At 47.1% G+C, this 18,590-nt stretch overlaps 1 protein-coding gene across 15 annotated transcripts in view; it reads left to right on the top strand.

The window, feature by feature from the left end:
* The window catches only part of LOC119972713 (echinoderm microtubule-associated protein-like 6), a 528,500-nt gene that overhangs the window by 135,295 nt on the left and 374,615 nt on the right, over positions 1-18,590 (top strand). For all 15 annotated transcript variants that reach the window (XR_005462144.1, XR_005462143.1, XR_005462146.1 and 12 more), the window contains 2 exons: positions 12,482-12,617; positions 12,800-13,001. Coding sequence is in view for 11 of the 15 variants with exons in the window: in XM_038809940.1 (XP_038665868.1) it covers positions 12,482-12,617; positions 12,800-13,001 (338 nt within the window). In the remaining 4 variants the exon portion in view is untranslated. The remainder of the gene's footprint in view (positions 1-12,481; positions 12,618-12,799; positions 13,002-18,590) is intronic.

The following is an 18,590-nucleotide window of genomic DNA, read 5'->3' as shown; positions in this document are numbered from 1 at the left end:
TTTTGAGCTGGGAGCTGTTGTGTGACTCTAAGATTTTCTGCTTCGGTTTTCACATTTGGAAGCTGAATTCAGACAGAGAAGTCTTCTCTCTCTCTCTCTCTCTCTCTACATGTTGAAAAAGTGCTCCCAGATCACTTGATATTTTAAAAGTGCTAACTGTTTTCTGGAAGGAATTCAAACCTGTTTTGGTGAAAGGTTTTCTGGTTTATGGGATCTTTGTTATTAAATTGTTATTAAATTGGAAACAGCTTAAAGGGGAATTCATCAAGGGTTATATACTGAGTACTGTAGCTCTGTGGGGTACTTATGTTTGTAGTTGATAAAAATGCTAACTCTGTGTTTATAGAAATGTAAACTGAATTCGCATAATAAACTTTGATTTTGATTAAAAATGCCTAAGGCCTCTGTTGAATAACACCTGAAAGGTAGGATCTTGTGCTCCTCATAACTAAAATCAGGTGAACTCCATGATATACTTTGGAGTTTTCTAAACCCTGGCCCCTAACACAAAACATAAAGATAGCAATGTTTGCTGATGGGGTTAAATGTGGGGAGAGGTATCTGAGGGTACAATATGAGCTGCCAATTGACCTGAAATGAAAGATGGAAAGTACCAACACGGGGAGGATGTTGAGTGCTAATATTTTGAAATGTGCTATTGGACAGTTTGCATCCAATTTTCCTAGCCTTCAAGAGTGTTTGATTCTGCTCACGGAAATGATACCAGATTAACATCTCCTTATTGGAGCTGTGTATGCCCCTGACCAGAGATTACTCTCTTTTCCAACAGGACCAACCTTCAGTGCCCATAAAATCCTAAAAACATAATCTCAACATCTGTCACCTGTCTGCCTATTCCACCAACCTGTCCATGTGTGCTTGAAAGATTTCTCAGTCCTCTTTTTACAGCTAAACTCTCTGCTATTATAAACTTTGCAAATCCAAATGAACTATGTATACTGAGATTGAGATTTCAAAAATATATATATTTATTGGAATTTAAGCACTCTATATCAAAATTTACAAACCAGAACAAAAACAACAACATACATATCACAGATTGCCACCGTATCTGTGACCGTAGTCCCAGTAATAGCATTACCTATTTACATTAGCATGCATATAAAAAGTGTATATATTATTTACAGTGGCAGAGAGTCATATTGGGTCATCGATTACAGAGGATAAGAAGGGTGCTCTGTCTTCCCGGTGTTTATGTATGTGAGGGGCCTGTGTCCCTCCCAAGTGCAGGGCCATGCCTTCCCATTTCTCATCTGTGTTGTGTCTGTTTCTCCTCTCTCTCTCTCTCTCTCTCCCCCCCCCCCCCCCCACCTCTTGTCTGTCCCCCCCACTCCCTGTCCCATCCCATCGCTGGTTACATACAGGTCTTTGAAGAGGTTGGTAAATGTTTTTCATGTGTCATAGAATCTCTCCTCCGATCCTCTGATTGAGAATTTTAGTTTCTCTAGCTTTAGGAATTGAGACAGGCCTGAGAGCCATTCGAAGGTACTGGGTTGTGCATCCGACTTCCATCCTAGCAGAAGTCTCCGCTGGGCAATAAGGGAGATAAATGCCAGGGCATCTGCCCCTTTTCTGTGACACCCTGAGGACCACCCCAAATGGGCATGGCTCTATCTTAACCCTACCACCTTGGACGTGACCTCATAGAAGGCTGTTCAGAACCCATCGAGTCTGGGACAGGATCAGAACATGTGGGTGTGGTTGGCCGGACCCCCAAGGCATTGCTTGCACTTGTCCTTCACCTCCAGGAAGAATCCGCTCATACTTGCCTTGGTTAGGTGCGCTCTGTGCACCACCTTAGGTTGCATAAGACATAGCCCTGTGCAAGAGGAGGTGGAAGTGATCCTGTGCAGTGTCTTGATCCAGAGTCCTCTGCTATTTCCACACACCATCTATCCCCCCATTTCTGCTGCGTTTCATCCAGTGGGGTCCTGACCTTTTCTGCACGTTGTCCGTATATGTCACCACATTTGTCTCCCCCTAGCCAGTCCAGTGTCATCATCGTGGTAAAAGTATGTGTCCGGGTAGCTGGGGGAACGTCTTGGTCTCTTTGCGAAGAAATTTGTGCGGTTGCAAGTATCGAAGCTCTTTTCCATTCGGGAGGTGGAGGTTCTTCGTTAGTTTCCCCCAGGGTCGCTATTCTACCATTCACATACGTGTCCTTCATCCACAAGATTCTTCTGTCCTCTTTCCATGACCTAAACGTGGCTTCCTTCCTAGCCGGTGTAAACTTCTGGTTGTTGCAGATGGAGGTGTTTACAGACATACCACCGAGTTTGAAGTGCACCTGAACTGGTTCCAGGTCTTTAATGTGGCCACCACCACCAGATTCCTGGAGTATGTGTGCAGGGGCGGCTGGGAGTGAGGTGGCGTACAGAGCATGGAGCGAAGCCCTGTGCAGGAGGCCTCCTCCATTTGGACTCAGTCCGCCTCCGGCTCACTCAGCCTCACTCTGTTTGCCTCCCAGTGGTGGAATAAGAGATTTGATAGGGCCAGGCCTCCCATGTTGTGCCCTATCTGAAAGATGGCTTCCTGCACCCCAGGGATTTTCCCCTCCAGACAAAGGCCATGATTAGCTTGTCAACCTTGCTAAAGAAGGATTTGGGGATGAAGATCAGGAGTGATCTAAATATAAGGGCAGCACGGTGGCGCAGTGGGTTAGCCCTGTTGCTTCAAGGCGCCGAGGTCCCAGTTCGATCCCGGCTCGGGGTCACTGTCCATATGGAGTTTACACATTCTCACCGTGTTTGCATGGGTTTCACCCCCATAACCCAAAGATGTGCAGGGTAGGTGGATTGGCCATGCTAAATTGCCCCTTAATTGGAAAAAATGAATTGGGTACTCTAAATTTATAAACAAAAATAAAAGGAGTGATCTAAATATCAAGAGGAGCCTGGGCAGCATATTCATTTTGGTCGTCTGCACCCTTCCCGCTAAAGAGAGCGGGAGTGAGTCCCTTTTTTGTAGGTCCCCCTTCTCGTCCTCCCATCAGGCTGGACAGGTTCCACTTGCGAGCTATCTGTATTCCCAGTTATCTGAACTTGGTTTGGGTCATTTTAAATAACAGTTCCTTCAGCTCTGCTCTTCCCCCTTTGGGGTTCACTGGAAAGATTTTGCTCTTCCCCAGGTTGCGTTTGTATCTTGAGAAGGCACTGAACTCTCCAAGTAGTCCCGTTATCTTTCCCATGCTGGCCAGGGGGTTTGACACATAGAGGAGCAGGTCATCTGCATGGAGTGAAACTCTGTGCTCCCTGCCCCCTCTCTGAATGCCCGTCCACCACTCTACCGATCTGAGAGCGCTGGTCAGTGGCTCAATTGCCAGTGCAAACAGGACTGGGGCTAACAGGCACCCTTGCCGTATCCCCCTGTGTAGCTGAAAGTTCTCTAAGCTGGTGGCATTTGTACGTTCGCCATGGGAACGCTGTACAGGAGTTTCATCCACGTAGTGAACCCTGATCCAAACCCAAACCATTCAAACACCTCCATGAGTTACCTCCATTTTACTTGATCGAAGGCAGCCAGAGAGATAATCATTTCTGGTGTCTCCCCGGGTGGGATCATTATTACATTCAGCAGGCGTCTGATGTTTGCTGTCAGCTGTTGACAAACCCGGTTTGATCTCCTGCGATCATGTCTGGCAGGCAACTCTCCAGGCGCCTCGCCAATGCTCTCGCCAGAACTTTAACATCAGTATATAAATAGGTCTGTCGGGTCTTGAGATTGAAGTCTGTGCCAGCATGGGCGGCAGTGAATTGTTGAACATCTCCTGCCAGTGCGGGGCCAGTGCAGTTGCAAATTTTTTGTACAAGTCTACTGGGAACCCAACTAGTCCCAGTGCCTTCCCTGACTGCATGGAATTGATGCATTCCATAATCTTGTTGAGGCCTAGCGGTGCTTCCAGCCCCTGTTTCTGATCTTCCCCCACCATTGGTATATCCAGTCCATCGATGAACTGTTGCATCCCCATCTCCATGTCCCCCTCCGGGGTCTTGGAGGTGTACAGACCTTGATAAAAGTTTACGAAGGCACCTGCACGTGAGGGATTTTGTCCGAAAGCAGGTTTCGACGTTTCCGCTTCTACCACTGCAGGGGATACAGGACAAGGTTGTCTCTAGAATGGGAGCGGGAGAGGGAAAGGTTTCGGAAATCTATAAATAACATGGATTAACTGGGAGGAAACCCAAATGGGTGAGATAAAACATAAATGAGAAGATGAGTTGGGAAAGGAGTTAGAGGTGGGACTGTGGAAGGATGCCCTGAGCAGAGTCAACATGACCTCATCATGTGCCAGGCTCAGCCTGATACAATTCAAGGTGGTTCACCGTGCACACACAATAATGGCCAGAGGGTTTGACACATTGAGGAGCAGGTCATGTTTTTTGGGATGGAGGACAGGTGTGTGAGGTGTCCAAGGTGGACAGCAAACCATGTTGCTATGTTTTGGGCATGTCCGAAGCTTAGGGAATTATGGCTGGGATTTGCGGATGTCATTTCCATGGTACTAAAAACGAGGGTGGTGCCGAGTCCAGAGGTGGCGATTTTTGGAATGTCGGGAGTCCAGGGGGTGAGAGAGGCTGACGATTTTGCCTTTGCCTCCTTGGTAGCCCGGAGACGGATATTACTAGCGTGGAGGGACTCGTAGCCCACGAAATCAGAGGTATGGGCTAGTGACATGGCTGGGTTTCTCAGTCTTGAGAAAATTAAGTTCGTCCTGAGAAGATCAACGTTGGGGTTCATTCGGAGGTGGCAGCCGTTTATCGACTTCTTCGGAGAAAATAGCAGGATCAATAGGGGTTGGGGGAAGTTAGCCGGGAACAGTGGGAGTCAGAGGGTTGTGTTACGCACTGAACTATGTTTGATTGTGTATCTGTTATTATAAAACCATAAATGCCTTAATAAAATGTTTGTTTAATAAAAAGGTTACGAAGGGACTGTTGACGTCCCTGACTTGTACTAATTCTTTTGCAGCAGCCTGCTTCCTTAGTCAGTGCACCAGCAGGTGACTGGCCTTGTCTCCATGTTCGTAAAAGGGCCCCCCTGACTAGTGGACTGCTTTCCCCTTGGAAAGCATATCAAATTCCATCTGCAGCTTTTCCCTCTCCGGCAGCAGTTCCACGGTTGGGGTTGTGACATATCACTGATCCATCCAGAATGGAGTTGATCAGCTGCTGCCTGGTTAACCTTTCCTTCCTGTCCCTAAGGGACCTACAAGTTATTATTTCCCCCCTGATCTCCAGCTTCACTGCCTCACAGAAAGTGAAGGGTGAGACCTCCCTGTTCTGGTTGCAGGTTGGGAAATTTCTTTTGCAGTATTCCTTATCAGCGAGGGTGGCTGTGTCAGCCTCTGTGGTGGGTGCTGGACTGGCCCTTCTCCGACCTCAACATCCATATAATATGGTGCGTGGTCGGATGTTGCTATCGTGGAGTATTCTGCCCCTACTACTACTGGAAGCACCACTTTCCCTACGATGAAAAAGTCTGCGCGCAATTAAAGTTACCTCTCCTGATGAGTGTGGGTTCTAGGTCAGGAATTTCAGCCGTTGTTTTCTTGACGAACTCTGCATTGTCCCAGTTTGGAGCATATATATTTACCAGAACTACCGGGGCCCCTTCCAGGGTTCCGCTGACAATAACAAACCCCCTCCCTGCACTTGTCCTCCACCTCTGGAAAGGATCTGCTCATATGTGTCTTAGTTAGGTGCGCTCTGTGCACCACCTTGAGTTGCATAAGGTTTAGCCCTGCCAAGAGGAAGTGGGGAACCACTGCGGCGATGATCGTGAGGCACCATAGGTCAGAATCCCCCCCTGCCCATTAGGATAGCCACATGGAATGTGAGAGGCCTCAATGGGTCGGTGATAAGATCCAGAATCCTCGCCCATCTCCAAAGCCTAACGGTGGACATCACCTTCCTGCAACTGATGCACCCAAGAGTGTGCGGGTAAGGAAGAACTGGGTGGGACAAATGTGGGACAAATGTTTCGGGCGTGCTTCGACAGTAGGGCAATACTAGTTAACAGGATGGTAGCATTCACGGCGATGGATACAGTGACAGACCAGGGAGGCGATTTGTTATGGTCAGCGGGACCCTGGAAGAAGCCCTGGTAGTTCTGGTAAACACATACGCCCCAAACTAGGACAATACAGAGTTCGCCAAGAGAACGATGGGCAAAATCCCTGACCTAGACAATCACCGACTCATCATGGAGGGTGCCTTTAATTGCGTGCAGGACCCGAAAATGGGCAGATTCAACCGTAGGACAGGAACCATATCAAGAATGACACGATAGTTAAATGGAGCAGATGGGGAGGGGGTGAACCCATGGAGGTTCAATCACTCGAGGGAAAAATAATTTTCCTTTTCCCATGTGCACAAGGCCACATGGCAAAAGCATTGACGAGTCACCTGGAGAGTTGAGTGCCAGAAGTGATGGTGGAAGATCAGACAGGGTTTGTCAAGGGCAGAAAGCTAACGGCGAACATCAGATGCCTGCTGAATGTAACTGACCCCACTTGGGAGGAGATACCAAGGTGATGGATGGGCATTTGGCGAGAGGGCAGGGAGCACAGAGTTTCATTCCATGTGAATGACCTGCTCTCTACATGTAAAGCCCCCTGGCCAACATGGGAAAGATAACGTGACTCCTTGGAGAGTTCGATGCTTTCTCAGGGCACAAACACAACCTGGTGACGAGTGAAATCTCCCCGGTGAACTCCCGAGGGGGAAGAGCAGAGCTGGAGGAACTGCCGTTTAAAATGATGCAAACCAAGTTCATGTAACTGGGGTTACAGATAGCTTGCAACTGGATGAGGCTCCAGAAGTGGAACCTATCCAGCCTGGTGAAGGACATGAAGAGGGACCTGCAAAGGTGGGACTCCCACTCTCACTAGTGGTAAGGGTGCAGACAATCAAAATGAACGTGCTGCCCAGGCTCCTCTTCACATTTAGATTGCTCCCAATCTTCAACCCCAAATCCTTCATCACCAGGGTTAATGAGATAATCATAAGCTTTGTCTGGAGGGGAAAATCCTGAGGATATGGAAAGCCATCTTGCAGAGAGGGTGACACATGGGAGGCCTGGCCTTGCCAAACGTCTTATTCCACCACTGGGAGACAAACGCAGAGAGGGTGAGGGGGTGGCTGAGGGAGCCGGAGGTGCACTGCGTCCAAATGGAAGAGGTCTCCTGCACAGTAACGTCTCTCTGGGCTCTGGCCACTGCCTCACTGCCGGCCCCCCTGCACACATACCAGTTCAGGCGCTACTTCAAACTCGTTAGTATGTCTGTCGAGGTCAACAACCATGAATTTACACTAGCTGGATGGACGCCACATTTAGGACGAAAGAGGGTGAGGGTGAAGGACATGTATGTAGATGGTAGAATAGTAATCCTGGGGGAACTAACGGAGAAGTTCCAACTTCTGAAGGGAAAGGCGCTTCGGTACTTTTCTCCGCAGAGACCAAGATGGTGACACTGGACTGGCTAGGGGGAGACAAATGTGGTGCATATGCAGGCAACTTTCAGAAAGGGTCATGCTCATTTGTAGAGGTCTTTGGGGTGTCAGAGAATCCTGAGTTCTTCACAGGGAAAAGGACAGACACCCTGGCCTTTGCCTCCCTGGTTGCCCGGCGGAGACTCCTGCTGGGATGGAAGTTGGCTGCACCACCCAGAGCCTAGCAGTGGCTCTCAGACCTGGCCGAATTCCTAAAGCTAGAGAATAAAATTCTCAATCAAGAATCTGAGGAGAGATTATATGGCACCAACCTCTTCGAAGACCTGTTCGTAACCAGCAGGCCCCTCCCATATCTCCAGGACCGGGAAGACCAAGCACTCTTCTCAACCCGTGTAATTGAGAATATTGAATATGACTCTCTCGGTCTCTGTAAATATTGTATACATTTTCATAATGTTGTACACTAACATAAATAAGGAAATGCTATTACTGGGACTACGTCACGGGCGAGGTGACAACCTATGAGACAGACGTCGTTGTTGATTTTGTTCTGGTTTGTAAAATTTGATATTGAGTGCTAAAATTCCAATTAAAGTATTTTTCAAACAAGAAAGGTGGCAGAGGGCAGGGATAGGGCGAGTGAGAGGGCTATTTCTAGGAGAAAAATTTGCAGATCTGGCGGAGCTTCAAGAAAAAATGGAGTTACCAAAGGGTTTAGGTCCCTACATGTTCAGGACTATGTGCGGAAGGAGCTGCCCATTTCCCCCCAATTACCGGAGTACATGTTTCTGGAAAACATATAGCCCCAGACAAGTGGGAAAGTGAAGATTGGAAGCCTCTATTGTTGGTTGGGAAGGAAAAAGATGGCATTCATGGAAAGGATTAAGAGTAGGTGGGAAGAAGAGTTGGGGACTGAGCTAGGGTGTGGGATATGTCGTGAGGTATTGTGTCGGGTCAATTCAACTTCATTGTAAGGGGGTAGTGTCAGCGGTTTACGGAGCTATTTGGAAGAGGAGAAGGCACGACTGGAAGGGATCAAAGCAAAGTGGGAGGAAGAGTTGGGAGAGGATATGCAGGAGTGGTTCAGGTATGAGGTGCTCCAGAGAGTGAATGCCTCCACCTCGTGCGTGAGGTTGGGGCTGATACAGCTGAAGGTGGTATACAGAGTACACCTCAAGAGGGCGAGGATGAGCCAATTCTTTGAAGGGGTACAAGATTTGTGTGAACGTGGCTGGGGGGGGGGGGGGGGGCGAATCACATTCATATGTTTTGGACCTGTCCAAAGATAGAGGATTACTGGAAGGAGGTTTTTAGGGTAATTTCTAAAGTGGTGCACGTGAAACTGGACCTGGGCCCCCGTGAGGCCATATTCGGGGTGTCAGACCAGCCAGGGTTGGAAACGGGTGCGGAGGCAGATGTTGTAGCCTTCGCCTCGTTGCTCGCCAGAAGGCGGATCCTCTCCACCTTATTCCCTGACGTGGAGGGGGGATCTGTTGGAATTTTTGACTCTTGAGAAGGTTATGTTTGAACTGAGGGGAAGGATGGAGGGAGTCTACACTTCATGGACATTATTCATCATGCACTTTCAAGAACTGGATAACATCGAACATTAGTTGGGGGTGTGGGTGGGAGGGTTGGGGGGAGGGGGGGGCGGTGTGTGTTAATGGTGACTGGGTGATTCCTGATTCCTTTTTGTCATTTGTTTATGTGAACATGCGGGCTAATGTTTGGGGTTTGGTGGGAGGATGGCATCGTTGTTATTGATATGGGGATTGACATATTTGTTACTGATTATTGTTTATTGTTGGTGGGTGAAAATTTGGGGGAAAATGTGAAAAAGGAGGAGAATAAAAAATATTTTAAAAAAAATTCAACTTCCTCATGTGTGAGGGTGAGCCTCGTTCAATTCAAGGTGGTGCACAGGTTACACGTGACACAGGCCTAGATGAGGTTATTTTTCCCTGGAATACAAGAGCTTTGTGAGTCCTGTGGGTGGGGATCGCTGAACCACAACCATATGTTCTAGGGGGGATGTGAAACTGGAGGGATTTTGGGAAGCAATGTTTAAGGCTTTGTTGGACAAAGGGGGTTTGAAATAGCTCGGTGTCCCTTGGGGCAAATTTTACAGTTTTGGGGCTACAGGAGGTGAAGGGGGCCAATGTGGTGGCCTTCGCCCTCCAGATGACTCAGTGAAGGATTTTCCTGAACTAGTGGTTGGCCATACTACCGGGAGTGGCACCGTGGGTGTAGGTTTCTGAGCCTGGAAAAGATGAAGAGCCAGAGGAAGGGTTTTGTGCATCGTGGCGTCCGTTCCTATCCATGGTCAAGGATCTGTTTGTCAGTTGTGGGGTGGGGGGGGGGGGGGGGGGGGGGTGCTGTTCGGGGGTATAAGGGAAAAATGTTACGAACTACGTATAACTACATTGTGTTTGCGGGTGATCTCTGTAACCTAACCTTGTTTGAGTTTAGAATTATATATATTTGATTTATTATTGTCACATGTATTAGTATGCAGTGAAAAGTATTGTTTCTTGTATGCTGTACAAACAATGCATACCGTACATAAGGAAGGAAGGAGAGACTGCAGAATATAATGTTACAGTTATAGCAAGGTGTAGAGAAAAGATCAATTTAATACGAGGTAGGTCCATTCAAAAGTCTGATGGCAGTAGGGAAGAAGCTGGTCTTGAGTCGGTTGGTGTGTGACCTCAAACTTTGGTATCTTTTTCCTGACGGAAGGAGGTGGAAGAGATTATGTCCGGAGTGCGTGAAGTGCTTAATTATGCTGGCTGCCTTTCTGAGGCAGCGGGAATTATAGCTAGAGTCAATGGATGGGAGGCTAGTTTGCGTGATGGACTGGGCTACATTCACGACCTTTTGTAGTTTCCTGTGGTCTTGGGTAGAGCAGGCTCCATACCAAGTTATGAGACAACCAGAAAGAATGCTTTCTATGGTGCATCTGTAGATGTTGGTGAGGGTCGTAGCTGACATGCCAAATTTCCTCCGTCTTCTGAGAAAGTAGAGTCGTTGGTGGGCTTTCTTAACTATAGTGTCGGCATGGGGGGGACCAAGACAGGCTGTGCACCTAAAAACTTGAAGCTCTCGACCCTTTCTACTTCGTTCCCATTGATGTAGACAGGGGCATGTACTCCACTACGCTTCCTGAAGTCGATGATAATCTCCTTCGTTTTGTTGACATGAGGGAGAGATTATTGTCGTCGCACCAGTTCACCAGATTCTCTTTCTCATTCCTGTACTCTATCTCGTCATTGTTTGAGATCCGACCCACTGCGGTGGTGTCATCAGCAAATTTGAAAATCGAGTTGGAGGGGAATTTGGCCACACAGTCATAGGTGTATAAGGTGTATATGTGAAAAGAAAAGGTGTTTGTGGTGATATGCATGTGCACATCAATGTCTATAGTTATCGGTATGACCTCCAACCAGCAGGTGGTGATAGAGATTCATCATGTGACCCAGATTTGGCAGTTGGTAGTAAGTCGTACTAGAGGACAGTCACACGAGCAGTAGCTCCAGGAGAATTCACTAAATTCACTTATTAATCACCATTTGTATTGTAGTTTGTTTGTTACCTTTCCACGTAATAAACCATCTTAACAGTCAAAGAACTGGATATTCTGTGTGGATCTTTACCACAGCCGTAACACAGAACATAACAGCGTTTACTGTTCAAAATGAAAATGTGCAAACCAGGCTAATCTTGTGTCACCGTTATGGGGAGAGATCTGAAAGAGGTCTCACTGTCAGCAAGCCATCGCTAAGCACCTGCTGCGGGCTTTGTCCTCAGTGGGTGGCCTGCCCATGGTTGTGAAGGTCTTGGTGGTGTCTTCAATCTGCCCACAATTAGGCACTTAATTGTTCAAATTGGCTGCCCATCGTTGCCATATGAAAAACTGTTGCCTTTGATGACCCACCTCTGAAACATTACCAGGAGGTGGGAGTATGTTGGACGCTGACTCATTCTATCATATCAAAGTTTCCACTTGGCCCTGCCTTCAAGCCAGCCTCCATTGGACTGAGAAAACTCCCCCCAATGAGAGCAAAATGCACTTTGCTGCTCATTTCAAGGAAAGGCTGGCAACTTCATTTTTTTTCTTCATCAGCATCTGACACAGCATCTGTTCAAGCCTGCTTGAACTTAATGTTTTTTCAGCTGCTGTCCTTCATGTCTCTTTGACATCAGACGTTTTTAATATGAACTATTTCATTCTTTATTTTCTCGATTTTTCTTTAGGGCTCGTTTTGCGTTCCTATTCCACTTCATTCTCCTTTGTTTTCTTTACTTCGTTTATTTTGAAGCTTCCCATTTTGAATTTCTTTTAATTACTTTTTTGATAATTGCGCAGTTTAATTCATGCTTTTATACCATGCCACTTTTTAATCTTTTAAATTCTGAGACCTCTCATTTCAATATTTCATGTTTTTACTTTACTTTAAGGTCATCTAATATTCGCGATGGTTCACTAAGACTATAGGAGGCTGGTTTAGCTCATTGGGCTAGACAGCTCATCTGTATTACAGAACAATTCCAGCAGCGCAGGTTCAATCCCCATACTGGCTCTGTCTTCTTAACCGTGCCCCTCGTCTGAGGTGTGGTTAAACCACCACCTGTCAGCTCTCCCCCTCAAAGGTGAAAGCAGCCTATGGTTATCTGGGACTATGCTACTTTACGTTACCTAATACTGTATCTGTATTTCAGCTGCAAAAATTATATATTTTAAATGGTTGAGTTCTTGGAGTGTTTTCATCATGTATTATTTTCATCATGTATTATATGAATTTGTAGGATAACTTTATTGGTCTAGAACTGTGGAATATGTCTGGAGTAGCAGAGGATTGATGCTTGTATTGTGACCTTATCTCTAACCTGAGTTATTTTAAAGTACTGCAGGAATTTACCTTTGTGTCCAATATAGTGCTGTGACATTCCAGTTTAAAGAACCCGTTATGTAAATTGTCCACTGAATTTATTTATTTTTATTTTGGTAGGCAGGCATATTCAGTATGTACGCTTGTGAAGAAGGTTTTGCTACTGGAGGGAGAGATGGCTGCATCCGACTATGGGACACTGATTTCAAACCAATCACAAAAATTGATCTTCGCGAGACTGATCAGGGTTACAAAGGTATTATATTCTTTTGTGTTAGGTACTGTTGACTTGTGCTTTAAAATGTGACTTAAACACTTTGTGAGCACTCCAGAACATTTCAGGATATTACTGTTCTTTATGTAACCATTTTTTTCTCATATTCATCTTAATAATTGCGGTACCAGAGTATCAATCTGCTTTGACTTTATTTTTTAAAGGTTTGTCTATCAGAAGTGTTTGTTGGAAAGCAGATCGCATTCTAGCAGGAACGCAAGACAGTGAAATATTTGAAGTGATGGTTCGAGAGCGAGATAAACCTCTCCTGATAATGCAGGGTCACTGTGAAGGGGAGCTCTGGGGTTTGGCAGCTCATCCTAAGAAACCATTGGTTGTCACAGGCAGTGATGATCGATCTGTGCGGTCAGTGTTCTTTCATACTAAGGATTTTACGGGCTTGCTTTGTCTTCCATGATGTTGCGTTTAATTTGTTTTTGTACTGTTAACTATTATCAGAAACAAAAGTACAATTTTTAAAGCATCTATTTACCAGTCATCCTTAAAACAAAATATCATAATTACGTTACTTACACATTAACTAATTCAGTTTCCAGTGGGTCTCTTTCTTTCTACTTTCTAACCAGGTAACTTCTAATCCCAGAGCTGTCTCTCACTGTGAGGTTTACACGATAGATTTCCTCTTCTATCTCCAAACTAGGTACACCTTCCAGCTTCTTTTAACTTGTTAAACTTAGCATGGGCTCCCACATGCATTCTGCATGGTAAACAGTAGTCAGTATTTCTCTGCCTAAGGTACAGGCTTGGCTAATTCTATCTTTTTGCTCTCTCCCTCTCAGTTGATGCAGACCAAAGACAAAATTGTAACCCTTGTATGTGTGTGATTCACACTTAGCCCTCTTTTAACAACACTGAGTTTATTGTTGTTTCACTTTAACATCAGTAGGTTAATAGGGCCTGTAAATGGAATTCATCAAGTGCATGGCAGAACTGTCACCCACGACTTGTATGCATTTCTAACCTAATGTCGGAGTGCATGATCAATAGCATTTCCATATGCCTGCTTGTTGCCCATGATATTTATGGCACTGATGCCATGTTCTCTCAGGTGGGGTTTGATGTACCTTAGCACAGTTTAAATGGGCCAACAGATTGAACTAAATTAAACAGAACTGAATTAAACAAACTTTTAAAGACTAGAAAATCACCTCCATGGCAGCGCGACAGAAACCGGAGGTATATCAGAAAGGGGAGCGTTGTGTTTCTGGCATAGCCCACATGCTAGGAAAGGCACTAGCATGAGTGTGCTGTGCATATGTCCCAAGTAACACAATTGGCCAGATTGTAATGTCAAACAGCCATTCTGGCTGAGGCGATGTACATTCTTGAACATTGGCTGTGCAGGCCTGCTGTATGCATGCCCTATCCATTCATGGAAGAACTTGTATTTAGATGCAACAAGGAATTGCCAGGAGTGCTGTTTGAAGGAACAAGCATCCAACTTGTAGCTAAGGTGACTTTGACTGATTTCTGTGATTACAAAATTTGTGGAAGTGCTATGGAATGTTTTTGCAGATGTTATGGTGAGTTGCTGTATTTGAGCTTGTTGCATTCATAGAAACGCTAGAGTGCAGAAGTAACCTGTCAAAAGCTACAAATGGTAAGGGGGCTGTTGCTGCAGTGTCTGTGGATCTGAGAAGCAACAGGGAAATGAAGAGGAGGCTGCGGAGAAGGAAAATTCTGCATGGGAGGAGAAAGAGCAGGAAGAAAAGGAGGCAGGAACGAAAGCATCCACAATGCCTTTATTACTCCAGATGGACTGGCTGTGAGCATCTGTTCAGACTCCGGTTCCCTGAGGACAACATCCCATCACCACCATTGCCCCAGCATACCTCACCTTTCCATTCATCTGCAACCTCTCAACACAGCGTCCTCTTGGCCAAATTCCCGCAATAAAATTCAGCAACAAAAACCTTGTTTAAACATTTTTCCAAACGTATCATACATTATACAAGCAAAATTTGGCTATTCACCATTGCATTTCTCTTAATGCCTGTCTTGCCTTTGATGTCCTGGTACACCTATGCATTGCTATCTGAGTGGCTATAGTATGGTTAGTGGAATGTTGCTGAGTTTTACTGGAGATGACCTTGAACAACTCTGGTCCTTTAGAGCCCATCTTTGGACTGCACCACCTTGACCTAGCAGCAGCAGTCTGGGCTGGCTGGTTGAGCAGCATCGGCAAGGTTGCTGTCGTCCTGAAGAGCAGGTTCATGCTCCACAGTGCCACTCTCCATACCTCAACAATTCTATAAAGTCATGATGGCAGAATTCTGAAGCTGAATGGCTGCAGGCATGGTTTTCGTGACCTCGCCAATGGGAATCTGGAAGAAAACACTGCACTGGTTCATCATACCCTCCACAAAGGAAGATGGTTGTGGTTGTTGCAGATCAATCATCTCAGACCCAGGACGTTGATGTAGGATAGTGTCCTGGGCTCAACCATCTATAGCTGCTTCATCAATGACTTTCTTTCTATCATAAGGTCAGAAGGAGGGATGTTTGCTGATGATTGTACAATGTTCATTACCATTTGTGACTCCTCTGATACTGAAGCAGTCTTTGTTCATATGCAGCAAGATCTGGGCAACATTCAAGCTTGAGATAGTAAATGGCAAGTACTATTCATGCCACACAATTACCAGTCATTGGCCATCCCCAACTAAAGAGAATCTAACCATCTCCCCATGACATTCAGTGGCATTGCCATTATAGAAGCCACCATCAACATCCTGAAGGGTTGCTGTTCTAACTCTACAGGAGGCCAAGGGATATGAAATCTCTGAGTCCCTAGGGCCTCACTAAGTACGATCTACTGAGATGATGGGGGGCTGAGATACCCCTTAAGCCAGGGCCTCTGGGACATAAACATCATGGCCCAAGTGTGGGAGATCGTTTGGGCAGTAGGAGGTGTAATATATTAGGTAAATAAAGATTTTTTTACAGTTCCTTACAGTCATCACTTCCGAGTGGTTGCTTGCCTGGTTCTTTACACTGGCAACGAGGGTAAAGTGGAGCTACAGGAGACGGCATTTTCTCCGGACCAGGCCCACCTCAATTAGGCCTCAGAAGGACTACATCCAGACTGTGGGTATGCTATTCATCGGGATGTTGGAGGCGTTCGACGCTGAGATGGGTGTCTGGATCCAATATATCAAGCGAATGCGCTACTTTGTTCGACTAAACAACATTGTCGGGGACGACAGACAAATGGTGACTCTCCTTACGGTCTGTGGGGCAGACACCTACAGCATCATCAAGAGTCTAATATTTCCGGATTCATCCGACAGGCCCCAGTTTGCGTAGTTAGTCTCTCTGATGAGCAATCATTTTATGCAAAGCCTCTGCTGATTGTCCCCATTTTTGTTTCAACATGGCCACCCAAAAACAGGGCGAGTCTGTGGCCGAATTCCTGGCCCGTTTATGGAAGCTCGCCGAGTTGTGTGTGTTCGGCCTGATATTATCCAAGACGCTCCGAGACCAGTTGGTCTGTGGCACCCACGATACGACGACCCAAGAATGCTTATAGAGGGGAGCACATTTCAACCTGAAGAAAGCAACGTTCTGGGAGGGTGCAGAGCGTGGGGACTAGGAACTTCGAGGAACTGCCGTCCTCAACCTAGGGCGCCCTGCTGGACACAGAAATTTGTGTGCTATTGACCAACAACAGCGACAACACATTCCCCGTGAGAGACACCATCGCTCCCACACACCGGAGACTCCCAACTTGTGGGATGGATGCACCAGTACCTGGAGAAACGAGCGGAATAGGCGCCAGCGGGGAAGCCTGCTCTCCCACCGCCACACCCCCAAAGACTGTCTCAGGGGAAGGGCCCATTTTGTGGACGACCAGGCGGAGTGAGCCCACCACCTATACTGTATTTCAGCACAATGGATGGCACCCATTCAGGTGACGGTCCGGATCTACAGCTTTCCTATACAGATGGAGCTTGATACAGGGGCCGCGGTCTCAGTAATCAGCTGCTGCACTTACAACTGTATTTGCTCGAGCACGGCTGGCAACATTCATGGGGAAAACATTGGAGACAGGCACATCGGAAGTTCCCGTGGAATACGGGGCAAGTCAGCAAACCTACCATTGGTGGAGTGAAAGGTTCGGACTCCAGTTTGCTGGGATGGGATGAAACGTCTTTGGCTGGACTAGCATCAAATGTGCCGCATGTACCCCAATGGGCCTGATGTGATATTGCCGTGTTTTTCAAGGGATTTTCGAGAAGGACTTGGTGCCATCCAAGGAGCCTCAGCCAAGATTTCAGTGGACCCCGAGACCCAGCCATGGTATTTTCGGGCCTGTCTCATCCCCTACGCGCTGAAGCCAAAGGTGAACACAGAATTGGACCGGCTGGAGCAGTTGGGGATCATCTGCCCGTACAATTCGCAGATTGGGCTGCGCCGGTTGTGCCAGTCATGAACCCTGATGGTTCCATCCACCCCTGCAGAGATTATAAGATGTCCCATTTAGACCATTATCTAGTGCCTAGAATCGAGGACCTGTAGCTCGGCTCAGCGGAGGGTGTACCTTCACCAAACTTGGCATGAGCCACACTACAATTAGTTTTGGATTCGGCTTCAAGGAAATACGTGACCATCAACACACATGGGGGTATGTGCGAGTACACCAGTTTGCCTTTCGGAGTTTCCTTAGCATGTGCCATATTTCAGTGGGTGATGGAGAATATTCTCCGAGGGATGCCACAGGTAGCCGTTTACCTGTTAATCATCAGTTTGTCCGACCGGGAACACATGAAGAACCTGGAGGATGGTCTACGTCATTTCGAGGAAGTCGGGGTCCACCTCTGAGGCAAAAAGTGTGTATTCCGCCTGAAAGAGGTGGTCTATTTAGGTTACAGGGTGAACAGGAATCGCTTGCATCCAGTGGACGACGAGGTACGAGCAATCCGGCAGGCCCCCAAACCTAAGAGTCCTACGGGACTCCGTTCCTTCTTGAGTTCAAACTATTATGGAAAACTCACTCCAAATTTGATGACGGTGTTGGCCCCACTGCATCTGTTGTTGAAGAAGGCCAACAATGATTTTGGGACCCATCGCAACAGATGGCTTTCGATGAAGTGTAACGCCGGCTATCATATTTGCATCTGCTGACTCATTTTGACCTGTCCAAGCCTTTGGTGTTAACCTGCAGTTTCTCACCCTATGGCAAGGGTGATGGTACGGAGCGGCCCATTGCGTTTCCTCCCGCACCCTGGTGGCGCCAGGGCGGAACGATGCACAGATTGAAAAAGAAGGTTTGGCGTTGGTGAAGCGATTCTGCCAGTACGTCTCCGGACATTGGTTCGCAGCTTTTACAGACCATAAGCATCTGTTGGGATTGTTCAAGGAGGTTAGTGGCGTCTGCCTGCATTCAGCATTGGGCTCTGCTCCTGGCAGCCTATGAATACATGTTAGAACATCGCCCAGGAACAAAGTTCCTGCACGTGGATGTCCTCAGCTGCCTCCCTTTGCCCACCAGCACCCTGACACCTGTCGCATCAGACGAGGTGATCGCAGCACTACACTTTATGGACTCTTTGCCAGTTACGGTGGCCCAGGTGAAGGTGTGGACACAAACGGACCCATTATTAGCCAGGGACCGCCACACAGTGCTGTATGGGGCCCAGCATTATGCTCTCCCAGAGGATCTGTGTGCCTTCACCATGAATGTGTCCGAACTCAGTGTAGTAGATGCCATCCCGCTGTGGGGCTCCAGGGTGGTCATCCCCGAGTGTGGCCAGGGAGAAATTCTGCACGACCTCCACAGTGGACACCCGGGAGTCTCTAAAATGAAGATTTGGACCAATGGCCTGGAGCAATGTATGGTGGCCCGGTGAGACTTTAGCGAAAACAGACCTCAGGATCCCCAGAGACCCGCCTCGCCGTTTCCTTTAATACTACAGGACCATACCACACACCACC

This window comes from Scyliorhinus canicula, chromosome 1, assembly GCF_902713615.1.
Source record: "Scyliorhinus canicula chromosome 1, sScyCan1.1, whole genome shotgun sequence".
NCBI classification, from domain to species: domain Eukaryota; kingdom Metazoa; phylum Chordata; class Chondrichthyes; order Carcharhiniformes; family Scyliorhinidae; genus Scyliorhinus; species Scyliorhinus canicula.
Note: the sequence above shows the minus strand (reverse complement) of the source record. Positions and strands in the feature narration are given on the sequence as shown.